At 51.9% G+C, this 12,747-nt stretch overlaps 1 protein-coding gene across 9 annotated transcripts in view; it reads right to left on the bottom strand.

Moving 5' to 3' along the window:
- AGAP1 (ArfGAP with GTPase domain, ankyrin repeat and PH domain 1) overlaps positions 1-12,747 on the bottom strand; it is a 520,758-nt gene that overhangs the window by 366,147 nt on the left and 141,864 nt on the right. For 5 of the 9 annotated variants that reach the window (XM_064485283.1, XM_064485284.1, XM_064485286.1 and 2 more), the window contains exon 1: positions 10,603-11,605. The exons of the other annotated variants lie outside the window; for them this stretch is intronic. In XM_064485283.1, coding sequence (XP_064341353.1) covers positions 10,603-11,572 — 970 coding nt within the window. In that variant the 5' untranslated portion in view covers positions 11,573-11,605. Of the gene's footprint in view, positions 1-10,602; positions 11,606-12,747 lie in introns of those variants that run through there. 9 annotated transcript variants of the gene reach the window in all.

Here is a 12,747-nt window from a genome sequence, read left to right as displayed (position 1 = left end):
ACCACATATAACATGATTTTATCTGCGTGTTTTATCAAATTGTAACTGACATGCACCAAGTACACTGAAGTTTGGACACTCACCTGAAATGGACTTTAAGCTGGTATCTAAGATGAACGATCTTTCTAGGATTTACTTGGCATTATACACACAAGCCATATTATCACCCCAAAGGCACGTCTATACAAATGAGAGCCAGGCGTCAGTCAGAGGCCTGCCCGAGGGACGAAATTCCAGGACAAAAAAGCTGTGGGTTAACAACAGCCACCGGGGAAGCTGAGACTGAAAGCGCAACTTGGCGAGATGGACCTCAGGACTTAACCTCCCTCTGAAGGATCGAGATCTATCTAAAGGCTGTAAAGAAAAGGAAAACGCCACAAACATCTCCTGCAGGGTAGGAAACGAAGGGACCCAGGAATGCAAATCTGGTGACAGCGCTTCCCTGGATTCTCCTTCGGGGAACAGGGTGCACTTTCAGAGCTGGGGCTCATCCCTTCACTGGACAGAGGCTGTCATCAGCCCCACCCACCTGACCTTTAACCCGCAGGTCTTAGGAGCGACCCCGTAAGTAATAATGTCTTCACGATTCAGCAGGACCCAGTAGAGGAGGGATCAGGGAAGGTGGTTATTCAGAAAGCTTTCCTTTGAACCAGAATCTGGACGACACAGGTCAACCTGTCCATCAGTGAGCATGTCCAAGCCTCCGGCAGGTGCTGCCAACATGCAAGTATTCTTTGCAAAGGGGCAGTGAGTGGGCTGCAAACCTCAGCATGGGCCCCTGTCACTTCCCAGCTTCTTGGCTGACCTCGTAAGTTACTCATGCATTTTTACATTTTAACTCATTTAAACATTAAATACTGAACGTATTATTTCATAATTTATAAAATGTCTATTTGCATAAATTATGAATACTAAATATTAAATTTTAATCAAAATTTTAAATATATATATTTGGGAGAGATAAAAGACGCAAGCACGTTTCAAAAAAAAAAAAAAAAACCAATGAAACCCCAAACTGTTACTTCTTTACAAGGGGTCATTATTTTTACCCATTTCACCTTAAACAGAAGAAATTATTTTTCATTTGAAAGCAGAGTAAGATTTCTCACACACATAGAACCTCACTTTCCGTGCTGGCCAGGGTGACAGGACTTCCAGAGCAGCTCCTGTCGTTTGGGGAGGAGGGGAGGGGCTGGGTCACCACCAGGGAGGCAGCAGCAGCCTTGGGGACAGAGCGCAGCTCACCCGTTATCCGTCGCCACCAGCCCAGGTCGAGTGTGCTTATCACTCCTTCCTTCCCGGGTGAGGACACTGAGGCACGGAGAGGTGAGATTACGTGCTCAAGGACACCTCCCAAAAACGGCAAAACCTGGCATCCAGCTCAGGATGCCTCATTCTCTGCCAACCAGCGGCACGGGCTCGACGACCAGCTTGAAAGGGCTTCACGACACACCTACCACTGTCCCTAGAGGAAGACACACAGAAACCAAACCCAGCAGCATGGTATCATGGGCTAAAGCATGCAAACTGGTGAGCCGCCGCGGCAGACACGACTTGGTGCATACATCGATGGAAAGCAATACATTTCACCAAGACTCCAATTCTGAACTGATCTGCCTGTTAATAAACTACTCTTGAGAGTCCATAATCCGCCAGAGCCGCTGGGCGTGGTATTCGTCAGGCGCCGGTCAGTGCCGACGGCAGATGGAAAAGCTGCGATGAGTTTGTGACGCTTCTATGGTATTCGACGTTTATTCTCGTCTCATAAACTTGAGATTTCAGTTTAAGGAGGGGTGGGGGCAACGCCCTTCAAACTCTAACAGGTCTTTACAAAGACAAGACCCCCCCCACGTGGGTCTGCGTGCGTCTGGCTGTCTGGGGGAAGCAGGTGGACAAGGCAGTTAAAGGAGGCCCAGAGCGCCAGGCTGGAAGTGACTCTCCCTCTGCTGCAGTGTGTGCTTTCTACCCGGGGTGGGGGGCCGGCGGGAGAGAGGTGATGGCGCCAAAACCTGCAAAGAGGCCAGCGGACTGACCATGTGAAAGGAGGACAGAAAGCAGCCATGGGCACAGGTCATCTCATCTGGTGCCCGCGGCCCTGGTAACAGCGCAGGCGCCCAGACGGGGGGCGCAGGGGGTGCTGGGGGATGATTCGGAGCAGAGCCTCTGGGGGCTGTCGCCGCCCTTCCCACTGGGTGCCCGCTCTTCTCAAGGAGGCCTGGACACGACAACCTGCCGTCAGAACAAACATGCCCTACATGGTGAATTCCCTGTGGGGACTCGCTCCAGGATGCTCCTTTGAAGGTGCGCTGCCCGGCTCAGAACCAGTCCCAGTGGATGTCATCTGCCCCCAGGGCAAAGACAAGCCCCCGAGAGATGCTTGAGAGGAACACGGGTCCAATGACGCCATCTGTAACACTGTGTAAGGAAACCCGAAAATGTGACAACACAGGATGCTTCAAATGACCCTGCTTACACCACAGTCCACGGCTCGCACTTCGTGTGCTGTGCCAGAGCTTACTGCTCTGAGGGCCGCAGGTCACGGCCAAGAGAGGCGTCAACCACTGATCGATACAACAGGAAGAGGGCGGCCCCCAGGGATGCAGACGACTGCAGTTCAGGCCACAGGCTCTCCGGGAGGAAAGCAGAAGCGGGCCTCATGAGAGGCAGAGTGCGGACGCGGCACTCAGAATGGCTTTCGGAAATCAACCCGCATTTGGCTCGTGTCAGGAAGGAAATGAATCCATAAGCTAAAAATGGAGTTCACTCTTCCAGCTACACGAATAAAGAGACAATAAAGATAAAAAAAGAATAAGATGAAAAAAGATAACTCTTTTCTCCCCATTTATAAATTGAAGGTACAATGGTCAACAATTTCAAAAGAAGTAGTTAAACTGCAAATCATTAGAAAATACGGGATGAAGGAGCGAAAACAAAATGCAAGGTTAATTCACACTTGCAGCTTTGGCAATGCACTCACCTGACCTGGGCAAATTTACATCTCAGAACACCTGTAAGCCAAGCCTCCCCACGTAGCTGATACGTTCCAGCTTTGAGTCTTTTGCAAAACATACTACAGACAATCATCCTAAAGCAAAACTGTTGGGTCAAAGAGCTTTTAGGACTTGCTTTCACATGCATTCTGGCCTCCTTGACAATCAGCCACGGTGACTGTCAACACCTACTTAAATAAATGAGGTGGGGGGCAGGGCAGTGAAGCGCCTTCTCAGGGCACTTTGCAAGCCTAAACTGGCAGCCAAGACCAAACCCATTCCACTGACAGGGGATGCTGCACCATCCCCACGTGGTAGCTTTAAAAGTCATCCCTGATAAACAGAACATTCTTTCCGGCCACCATCATCGTCATGACTCACATACCTGAAGTCAGCTTCCGAGGCAAGGACGCTAAAGAAAGCAGTCAAGAAAGCGGCACAGGCTGGGAGAGAATCAGATGAAGGTCACACTAGGACATCACCCACCGCCTTGAAGACAAGAGGACAAGTAGCATCAGTACCCAGATGGCCCAAGAGGAGCCCGAGAAGCACGAGCCGTGGGGGCAACTGCCGGGAGGGAGGGACGGATCGCTTCTGGCTGCCAGGCTGCAATTCTCATAAATCTCAGTTCAGCCAGCTGAGTACAGCAGGAGCCTCACGCGGGGCCACGTGGGGGAGGCAGGCGCTCGCCACAAAGAGCGCAAATGCACCTCCTGTTCTGTAAGTCTGAGGGAAAGTTTCTGCTGAGAGATCAGGCACAAAAGTCATCAAAACCCTAGGTCCTAAAAGGACTCTCGACCTTAAAATCTAACACGGGGCTTTGAGACCACCAATTCTAAGCCCCCAGACAACAAACACAGCACCCCTTCCAACATTCCCTGACCAGCCTGTGCTTGGAAGCCTCCATGGAAAGAGGCAGCCAGCTCCAACTGAGAAGTGCCTTCCTAACTCTGAGTCAAACTTTCCCTAACGCATCTCACTAGTCCAGGTCCTTCTTCTGTTTGCTTCTTGAGAACTGGGTGACACGTCTGCAGGTTCCCCTTCCAAGTTAAAGACCCTCAAGTGTCTTTCCTGATCTGGTCTTCCATAAGCCACACCAGGAAAGCAGAGCAGGCCTCCTGAAGTCTGAAGTGAGAGGTCAGATTCTCAGGAGTTGGGATTCTAGTTTGGGAACTAAAATAACCAGAATGACAGACGCAAGTATCTCGGGGCTATGGGTGAGCTGGGGGGCACCAGGGAGACAAAGCCTGCCTTGCTCAGTCCACCACTCCACCCGTGACCGTGCCTGCGTCTAAGGTAGCAGGACTGAAGCTGCAGGAAACAAGTCACAAGTGTGCATCCCCAAGTCCGAAATCCTGTTACATATATCTCGCAGACCAACTGCTTTTTCCATTGTTTGAAAGCCCCTGCTAATTGGAACAGGAAGGTACAAAGTGGATAAACGCCTGCCATCCTCCCACCCCTATCAAGTGGCGTCTGAATAATTTGGATCTGATGTAAGAACTAGAGAGGGCAGGAGCTGCATCAGAGAGGCCGGAGGCATTGTTTACAGAGTCAATTCTCAAGTGTTGGACAGTCAGCAGCGTGGCTGAATGAAGCCCTTGCGATGACAGGCACAGAGGGCGCGAGGGGACGCAAGATTCCCTTTGACAAGCGTCCACTCAGATGAATCTGTATTCCACTGGTACCCAAAGACAGCCCACGGGATAACGGGAGTGGTCCTAAGTGTTGACCGAATGACTGTTACACTGAGTCACGCAAAATCTCACACCTGCTGGTCGCACCAGAGATAGTTACAAAGCGTGGATCTATTCTCAGCATATAGGAAAGCAAGTCTCCTTTTCCTTTTCCTTCCCACCAACTGAAGTGCCTCTTAAAATCATCTTCACGTGTTAGGTAAGGAGAAGCCAGAGGACCCCTTCGTGAGCCCTGGCTGGCACGCCCTGGTACTGAAGGAGGGAACAGAGATGCCCATCCTCCAGCCCAGGACGCTGCTTTCTTTTGTAAGCTTTCTGAGTCTTTAGATGCACTAGTTTGAATTGAAAACCAACACGAAAAGGAAATTAACAAGAGATAAGAAAACAAAGTGTCAAGATGCATCTTTGCATTAAAACCAGCCAAACGACTGTATGTGCGCTAACATTTTTTAAAGTGTAGAAGCATCTACATTAAGTAAACTAACAGGAGAAAAGAGAACAGATGTGAACGCCTACATCAACAGAGACACAGGAGAAACAGAATTCCTAAGAACGTAACCCACAGACAAGCAAGTATCATCATCACAGCAGACTCTAATTTGAGCTGAACAAAGCCTAGACCAAAACGATGGCGGGCAGATGGTCCTTCCTCTCAAAATGATGCAAAGACAGTAATCGCCCTTCTTTTTGCTAATCTGTTGACCTTAATACCAATTCTGTTCATCACCTGGGGAAACAACTGCAGCTGTACACACTTCATCTCAACCACTGTCCTAAATAAATAAAACCTGTTCTTTTTCATTATTTTTCCCATTGTGTCATTTTAAATGAATATAATTTTTCAAATAATTACAGAAAAGAATAACAATAGTCTAAGGGAGAGTTCCCATCAAAAACAAAAACTTTGCGCCAAAAAAAAAAAGAAAAACAAAAACAAAAAAACCTCGTGGAAACCATAACATCCTTTTAATGCTTGACACTGGCATTAGTCATACAGATCTAAGGAAAAGGAATGACTTGTTATGAGTTAACTATAGAAATCCCAACCAACTTGCTGGTGGAGAATCTCCTCTTTTCTACCTGGCAAACTCCTACCGATCCTGTAAGACCCAGATCATTTATCCCTCCTTGAGGCTTTCATTAACTCCTTCCCCTGCTCAAGGAAATTTGCTCTTTTTTTTTTAATCTCCCCCTACCTCCTCTCAATTCCTCCCACATTTATTACAAGCTTATGTGCCAAGCAAGTGCACTTAATTCCGCAGTACAAGGAGGAATGCTACAGGGTTCATTCACGCCCAGGAGGGACTCACTGACTATTAGACCTGGCTGACATGTAAATGCAATTACTGCTACACACCAGGACTAGTGCTCCAATGGCGGTGCGCTGTGCAGAGAAATACAGCCACACCTTCCTCTAAGTAGCCCATGAAGCTGTGATCCACTGTGCTCCACCGGCCCCAACAGGCTCCAGACCTATGAGATCAGGAACTGTGCCTTAGTACGCCCAAGCTCTCAGCTCCTGCTGCAGAACATACCACAGAAACTCAATAAATGCCTATTAACGCAACAGAAAAACAACTAAAAATACACATTGTCGTATCAGCGCTTTATAGTTGGGCTTGAGACTTCCAAGTAAAAGTATTTAATTGTGTAACCAACCAGATGGCTGCAATGGGCCCACGTTAAAACTGGAGGACTTTTTTTTTAGTAGATGTACTTTTGAACATTCCTTTGGGGGCAGGATATTCCAAGCCCAGGTTGACATAAAGAAAGATGCTAACAGGTGAATATGCTGAAACACGGGCTCCAACTTGATAAAATAAACATGGCAAGACATAGTCCAAACTTCCCACGCCGGCTCAGAGGGTCTCTGGCTGACCAGAGCAGCTCTGCCCACATCCCAAGGGGGCTGCTCTGTCTCCAGAAAAACAGCTCAACCTTTTAACAAAAAGAATGGGGATTTTCCTAAATTACTACCTGGAGTCATTTATTTAAAAAAAAAAAAACAAAAGTGAATTTCAAAACCCTGAATATATAATTAACTCAAAATGTCTCAAGTAAGAAACTCTGAGCTACATCCTTTCATCCTTTTTTCTTTTTAACATCCTTTCTTTGAAACCCCTTATGTCCTTCTTAGCAACAAATCAAGCTTAGAAATAAAAATGTATCAAGTTATTTCAGTCATTTCACTGCTGCTTCCTCTCGCCACTGAAGTTTTTTTTTTTTTTAAACTATAAAAACAGTCTATCATGCTACACAAATTGAGTGATACAAATTAAGGGAATCAAAAATTAAAGAACAAAACCACTCATAGAAATGTGCTGTCAAAAATCAGTTGTAAATTACTAATTTAAAACGCTAACCTCAGTCAGGGCTATCAATGAATCACTTTATTGCTGTAATCAATCCTCCTGGACAGCAGCAGAACACCCTGAAAAGCACATGCAGTCCTGGACTGGCATTGCCTGCAGCTGGTTCCAAGGAGGATCAGCAGGCTGGCCGGATGCAGAGGGCACGTGCCAGAGAGTGACAGCCTACAGTGTAATTAATCACTTATTTGTCTTTCTTTGCATTAAATTATACTTGTGTCAACAGACTCTGCCCTAAGACATGTGTATCAGGTAACAGAAAGCTGCCCTTGATTTGACATAAGGCCTCTATGAAACATTCTAGGGCTTGCTAACAATTACAAACCTTACAGCGAGCAGCAGCCCTGGAACTCTGGGAGACACCTGTTAGACATCACAGGCGAGGAAGAGGAGATGCCCCAACAGACGAGAACCAATGGGGCTTAAAGAGCATGCGACAATCATCCAACAAAGGTAGGAGCTTCAATCCCTTCCTCCTAATGCCCTGAATTAGGATTACAAGAAACCCAGAGATACGTGCTGAGGGCGCCTGTGATTCTCAAATAAGACCCCAACCATCTTGCAAAGGTACCTATCTAAGACTACGCATCACTTCTGAGAGGCCAAGTAAACCATATAATGTAACAATGAATTAGTCTGTTACTCTCCTGTAGTCAGTTCAAGTATTTAACAGCTGAGTGTAACAATCTTTGCTATACACCTGAAGCTAGCATTGTAAGTAAACCACACTTCAATACATTTTTTTTAAATTTTAACAGCTGTGAAGAGTCTAATGAAAGGAAAACCAGCCCCAGATGACAAGTTTCCTCTAACCTCCTTCAGACTTGAAAGGATGTCAAATTCTGAGATATTGTAAAGGCTGAGATTTAAAGAAAGCGACTGCTATCGCTCATGGCATGTATCACAAGTCTGCAACAGCTTACGTGTAACTCTGAACTCCAAAAAGGTCCGAAAACGGAAGCTTTATTCACAAGTGTTTAGCAGTCTCGTGGTGACAAAACACATCTGTCATACTGACTGCGAGTGTCTCAGGCTTTGCCACATTTTTTGAGTGTCTGATTACAGGGTGGTGCTGCCAGACCGCACAGGCACTGTTCCGTCACACACACCTTTACCTTCCTAAAACCCAGACTGTCCAAGTCCTGCAAACCCACCCGGCCCCGTGGTTTAAGGCTCTGGGGACCTACACCCTACAGACATTCACAGGGAAAGTGAGCTCTGGTTCCACTGCATCTGAATGTTACCTGAGAGAACTGCACGCTGAACTCAAGACCTCACTTAAACAGCACCTCAACTTTGAGTAATCTACGTCCTAGGAAGCGACTACATAAAACGTGGAAAGCAGATGATAGACTGGGAAGACCTGAAGCCGTGGGGCTGCAGCCTTTACCTGTAATAGATACCAGCCTTACAAAAATCTTGAGAACACCGACATTTCAGGCATTTTAGCCAAAGGCAGGTGAAGGGGGTAGTTTTGTGACTACCTAGAACTTTAGAATAAAGGAAGGCCCTGGGGTTCAGACTGTGCCGTAACCTACTTTGTTACCACTTGGTTTTTCTGCACAACCCATGTTGTTACCGTTACATCAGAGACCAGAGTAATTCCACCCTGACAAGGACCAGCCACAGGGGACAAACCCAGTATTACTTTAATTATTGCTATTAGTATCATCATATACTGCCCTAGAGGGCAAAATTCCAATCCACTTCACCCCTTTACCATTCCAAATCCACCACCCATCCATCCGACAGGAAACACCCAAACCCCAATGCTTTTAACCTCAATCAGTGCTGACCACGGAACCACTCTCCTCCTAAGCGGCTCTGTGCCGTCTCCCTCTCCTGCTCTCGGAGCTGTATTTGTCCGGAACCCAGGCAGCTAATTACTATTTTCGACAAAGCCCATGAGAACAAAGATGCAAGCCTGCTATTACAGGAAGCACTCCTGCCTGCCTATCTGAACTTCCCCCGAATGCAACTGACGGCAGTGGCCACTTCATACAAGCCCTGTATCTTAACAAAATGCACATTAGTTTAAAAAAAATATTTTAAGAGCATATGGGAAGAGATGGAATAATGGTTGGAGTCAAGCACAGCGCCTTCTAAAGTAAGTATTCCAAGGCAGGTTAAAACAAGACGTGTGCAGCAAGTTAAACTAACTCACGCCAGGCAACAGAGAACGTTGTTACATCCTCATTAATGAACTCAGATTTTAAACACTATCTGCACATTCAACTGCTTTCTTTCAAATATTTTCTGTCCAATTCTGAGGATCAGTGGGGGCACCCTGGAACATGACATCATCTGTCTTCAGTTTAACATTAAAAGGACTTCAGGGAGGTCAGTGGTTTCTTTGTATTGGCTGGTTTTAACACACAGCTTTGGAAGTCGGTTCACCTGTAAGGTCCACTAAGGAGGCACTCACTCTCCAGGGCTGGTGAGTTAGCAGCTGAAAATCTTCAACTAAAAGCCCACACTGCGTGTTTCAACTGCCTTTATCTCTATCAGCAGAGGAGTTTTGGTAATTAGCAGAAGGTGCAGTTACTAACGGTTTTTCAGTGGTGAGCTAAGCCCACCTGGACAGTGTCTTTAGGCACCACCCCCCACCCCTCCCTGTGAGATGGGTGTAACCATCCAGCCCACTGCCTGCCCTGGCCGCTTTCCTTCAGGGTGATGCCCACGTGTGCAGAGAGAAGGGGTTTGTGTTTCAAGTTTCTGGAGAATTCTGAGCCCCAAACAACTTCCAGAAGGTTCGCGGATTCTTGCAAGAGAATATTACCACATCTGCCTCCAGAACTCCCTGCGAGGTGCCTGTTGGAGGGCACCAGAGAACAGAGATCCCAGGGCAGGCTGTGTGCCCTGTATGCCAGAACTCATCACTAGGAAGCAGAACCCGGTCGTAGGGGAGCTGCCACCACCCGACACCAGTGTGCAGGGAGGGCTATCTCTGACCACTGGGGTGAACCCTTTTTCTCAGCAGCTCAAAAGATGAGAGCAGCCAAATCAGCGGGGCCACATCCCAGCACTCACAGATGGCAGCGCCTACAGGGAGACCAGGCTTGGGGGGTGGAGGGAAGGGAATTAAGATGAGAAATTAACCAAGATGAATGTCCTTCTCCCAGCCAGGCGGCACCACCTGTGCAGCAGCTTCAGGGGCCCAGCCCCGGCCCCCTGCTGCAGCCCCCAGGTATCACAGCCGGCAAGCACGCAGTGCAGCAGCAAGCTCAGGAGCAGGCTGCGCCAGTACCTGCGGGAGAAAGCACCGCTTGGCAAGGTGATCTCTCCCTAGACAGGCTTCAGTGGCTGAGGTGACAGACCCTGAAAGATACCCAGCACACACAGCTGGGAGCAGGGACAGTCAATCACTTCCAGACCTGCAGCACGACTGAGGGAAAAACCGCAGTACCGGAATTCGCATCCAGCACGGCCACTTGCCGACTGATGACCTGGTAGGGCGGGTCCCTTAGCTGCTCCCAAGTCCCAGCGCGCTCTGCCAAGCAGGCCGCTGCCCATCACCGCCCTCCCCTCTCCGGGCGCGCTGCCCACCTCTGCGCGGAGACCCGTCGATGCTCTCGGCGCTGGACGAGTGCGCGTCGGCCGGGGCCCGACGCAGGCTGCTGAAATAGCCGCGCGGACGCGAGGCGCCGCTCCGCGGGGAAGGACCGCCACCGGGCGCGCCATCCCTGCGCGCGAAAATGCCGCTGAAGAAGCGCAGCAGCCGGTGCTCTGACGCCGCGCCAGGGCCCGCGGCCGCCGCCCGCGCACGCTCCAGCCGCTGCAGGTCGCTGTTGTCCAGCGTGCGGTTCTTGCTTTTGCTGCGCTCCCAGCGCTCGAGGTCCGAGAGCCCATCGTTCTTGCTGAGCACCTCGCCCACGTCCAGGGTGTTGCGCTTCTCCGAGGCGGGTTGCGCGGAGGCCGCGGGCTCCAGGGCGGCCCCGAGGTCAGCCACAGCCTCGCCGCCCAGCGCCCAAGCCAGGCTCCCGGAGCTGCTATGGCGCCTCCCGCGGCCCAGAGACCGGTCCCGCGGCGCCTCTGGTCCGCTCCAGTGCCTGAAGCTAAGGCTCCGCCGCAAGGGCGCGGCCCGGACCCCCTCCACGTCGGGGCTGCCGGACGCGGGCGAGCCAGGCCCCTCCTCCACAGCCGCGGGGCTGCCAGCCAGGTCCGCGGGCTCCGGGCCGCGTGCGCAAGGCCGGAGCCGCCCGAGCTCCAGCTGCCCGGTGCTGCGGGTGCGGAAGGTGCGGAAGTCCCAGGCGCGCGGCTGGAGGTCCTCCGAGTCCTCAGCGTCCGCCGCCTCCTCGGCCTCCTCCACGAGCCGCCCGGGCGCGTCCGGGAAGCGCGCGGGCCGGGGCATCCGAGCCTGTCGAGGGTCGGGACCGCCAGGACCCGGCGCGCCCAGCTGCTCCTTCCTAACCATGGTCACGGAGATGCGGTAGACAGTCCTCCTGGGGGGCGTACCGCGCGGCATCGCGTCCGCGGGCGGAGACGCGGGTTCGCCGCTGCCGTCCAGCAGGTACATGTCGCCCGGGGCCGCGGCCGCCGCGCCGCCCGCCAGGACTCCGCCGCATCCGCGGGCCGGGCCGCACGATCGGGGCGGGCGCCAGGCGAGGCGGGGAGGGCGGGAGCGCCCGGAGTGGGCCCACGCCCCCCGCTCGCCGCGAGGGCTGCGCTCAGGCTGCGGGGACGGCGCCCCTGGCGCCCGCCGGCCCGTGCGCCGTGCGGCCCGAGTGCGGGGGTCCGGGTCCGGGACGCCGAGCCATGGGCCGACGGGGCCGAGTGGGCGGAGCGGCGGGCAGGCAGTCAGGCGTGGGGACGGTCTCGCCGGCAGGTGCGGTCGCGGCGCGCAGGGCCCGGGGCGGGCGGTGGCGCCCGCGGCTTCATTGTCTACGGCGCGGACTCCGCTCGCATCCTCGGGCCTTTTTTGCACAGTTCGGCGGCTCCGCAGCCTTCGCCACTCCCTGGGTTCGGGACGCGCGGGCAGCTGCGCCGGCCGCGGGCTGGGGGCAGGCAGGCGGCGGTTTAAAATGGAAATACGCGCCGGGGCGGGGCGGGGGCCGACGTGCAGGGACCGCGGGCCGCGCGCCCAGCCTGGCCGCCGAGTCCCGGGAGCGCGGCGGCGGCGGGCGCGCGGCTCCGCGGACAGGCCTAAGCGCCGGGGTGGATCGCCAACGCACGGACCGGAGCCTCCGTAGGATGGGCGGTGGGGGCTTGCGCCCCGCCTGAACCGACACTCTGGAGCTTGTCTTGCAAAAGTGAACAAAATATGCGTCGTCTCTGACCCGCTAAGGGTTTATATGAAGCATCTCTCCTAATCAAGGAGCTCTGAAGAATATGCAACCCAAGCGACCTGTTTTAAAAAGCAAGGTACCTTTGGTACTCGTTGCCCTAACTTTACAAGAGGAGCAAGTGCACTCCCAGGAAGGAGAGAACAAAGACCGGGGAGGCAGCATCGCCGTGATGGCGGCCATGTTCACCCCAGTACCCTCCGAATGAAGGCCTGTGCAGCTTCACTCCTAGTACACTATTTTGGAGTCTTTCTGCAACGTGTGTGGGAAAACTCCTGACAGACAGGCATTTGCTGCCCGAGATGCAAGCGGGAGAAGACAGTGGTTAAGAGAAAAAAGAAGGCTGGCCTCTCCCAGACCTGCATGTCCACTTCCCAGAGGGCTCAGTTTTTACACCTGTAAAGTGGGG

This window comes from Camelus dromedarius, chromosome 4 (genome assembly GCF_036321535.1).
Source record: "Camelus dromedarius isolate mCamDro1 chromosome 4, mCamDro1.pat, whole genome shotgun sequence".
Classification (NCBI taxonomy): domain Eukaryota; kingdom Metazoa; phylum Chordata; class Mammalia; order Artiodactyla; family Camelidae; genus Camelus; species Camelus dromedarius.
This window is presented reverse-complemented; position numbering and strand designations above follow the sequence as displayed.